The sequence below is a fragment of the Salvia hispanica genome, chromosome 1 (genome assembly GCF_029641045.1).
Source record: "Salvia hispanica isolate PSC_SH4W2 chromosome 1, Shi_PSC_v1, whole genome shotgun sequence".
In the NCBI taxonomy this organism is placed as follows: Eukaryota; Viridiplantae; Streptophyta; class Magnoliopsida; order Lamiales; family Lamiaceae; genus Salvia; species Salvia hispanica.
Genome location: NC_142692.1, coordinates 54231581 through 54233726, shown reverse-complemented (window position 1 = coordinate 54233726; position 2146 = coordinate 54231581). Strand labels below are relative to the sequence as shown.

Here is a 2146-nt window from a genome sequence, read left to right as displayed (position 1 = left end):
TATGGACATCTTGAATGAACGGCGGTGGGAGTACTTCGTATATACTTCACTATATAACATAGGTGCATAGTTTATTACTAATTCTTTTAGTCCTTTATCTGTCACAGAGCAGTTTTACAATAATTCATTTTTTAGTAAGTAGACAATTCTTTCTTGTAACCAAGAAATATGTATTGCTTACTGGATTACAAAGAATTCTTAGCACTTGATGCGTTGTGTTTTGCTGTTTTCACTGGAATAGAACAAACTAAAGGAAATATTGTGATAATATTAAGTGTGGGAATTCAGAAAATGAATTTGTGAAGCTGAAAAAATAGATACACAAATGTAGTCAGCTCATATACATTTCACCATTTCCAAAACACATTAGAGCCACACTTGTACTTGTCTTTCCCTTCGCACTCCAAGGCCAGATCATCACTAATGAATGGAACTTTCTGCAACAAACAAACAAACCATTGTACAACATTAGCATCACCATCATACCATGTGTATATATACATATCAAGACAGAGAGAAAGCAAACCTTCTGCTTGGCAAGATCCTGGCATCCGGTGAAGTTCTCCGGGAACTTGCACGTGCCGAACTGAACGGTGTAGGCACGTGCGAAGTTGGCGCCGCTGGTTGCCAGCCTCTTCTTGTCATTCAATTCCTGCATCAACCAACAAAATCTTGATCACTCGACCACACCATTTATGAAATGTGATTATCTTTGGAGAAAACGAACCTTGTTAGCCTTGCTCTTCTCCAAGTATTCGTCGATGACACTAGCGTTGGCGTTGAAGGTGGCAATGGCTGTAAAGAGGGCAGCGCCGAGGCCAAAAATGGCAGATGAAGTTGGAAGTTAAAGTCTACGGATTTGTATATTCGAGTCTGTGTTACTCCCTCCGTCCGCCATTAGGAGTCCCATTTCTTGGCAGCACGGGTTTTAAGAAATGTTAAGAAAAGTTGGTAGAAAAAAGTTAGTGAAATAGGGGTCTCACTTGTATATATTAGTTTTAAATGAAATGTGAGTGAAATGAGTTAGATGAATGTGGGACCCTATTACCATTTATGGTAAAAGTGAACCGGGACTCCTATTCGCGGACGAACTAAAATGGAAAAACGGGACTCCTATTCGCGGACGGAGGGAGTATATTAGAGCATCCGCAATGGTGCTTAGGCCAGCAATAGGCTAGCAATAGGCCAGCTATTCTCTCCACTGCCACGTCAGCAACACTAAAAAATCCATCTGCCACATCAGATTTAGGCCAGCCATAGGCCAGCCGCAATAAAAATAATTCAAAATATACTACATTTACGGAATTAAAATTACGATTAAAATACGGAATTAAATTTACGACACATATACGGGAAAATTAATCCATTCCATTAAAAAAAAGTACAAAGATTTTAAAAAAAAAGTACATGATTTTTTTTTAAAAAATAAGGGCTTCAACACACGAGCCCCGCCACTCTCTACTCCTCATCGCCGTCGCCGTCGTCCTCGCCGTCGCCATCGCCGTCGCCGCCGCCGCTGCCGCCGCCGCCCTCGGTATCTGAGCCCACGTCGGAACTCGCTAGCCGTGCCCTCGCGATTTCCAAATCAACCCGCATGCTCTCGAGCATCTCGTGAAGAAACATCTTCTCCGTTGGGTCAGTGGCGGTCTTCCACTCTTGGAAGACCTTGTACATCTGATCCCGCGTATGGTTACGCGAATGGAGAGTGTACTCGAGTGGGGCGGGTGGGAGGGCGGAGGACTGGACCTCGCGGGGCGATAGGGGGGATCCGCCCCTCGCAGCCCGCTGCGCCCGCTTCTGTCCAACCGGGCGGGGGCGACCAGTAAATGAAGGAGGGGATGGAAACTCCTCAGCATCCGGGGGGATGTCGTGGGATCCGCCGCTACTGCCGCTGTAGTCGCCGCTATAGTTCAGTCGCTGCTTCTTCGGCCACCCAGCGTCGCACCCCGCCCGGAACTTCTCGGAGTCCTTCAGCAACAAGAAGCACTCCCAGAAGGTGAACTCCTTATACTTCCCCTGCAAGGGGAACTGACTCGCGGCGATCCTCCGGGCGTCGTCCTCATTCTGCCCACTCCTGAGCTGACGGAGGGCGTTGGCGTACAAATTCGAAAAACGGCCCACCGCGGCCCTGGTGAGCTCCCACCCC

General features: G+C 47.1%; 1 protein-coding gene across 1 annotated transcript; it reads right to left on the bottom strand.

The window, feature by feature from the left end:
- Positions 1–332: 332 nt before the first annotated feature.
- On the bottom strand, positions 333–844 carry LOC125220365 (photosystem I reaction center subunit N, chloroplastic-like; the record flags this gene model as incomplete). The annotated part of the gene is made up of 3 exons (XM_089062213.1): positions 333–437; positions 527–652; positions 728–844. Coding segments are annotated over 3 exons (333 nt in total), but the record flags the coding sequence as incomplete, so codon positions are not given.
- Between the last annotated feature and the right edge of the window lie 1302 nt (positions 845–2146).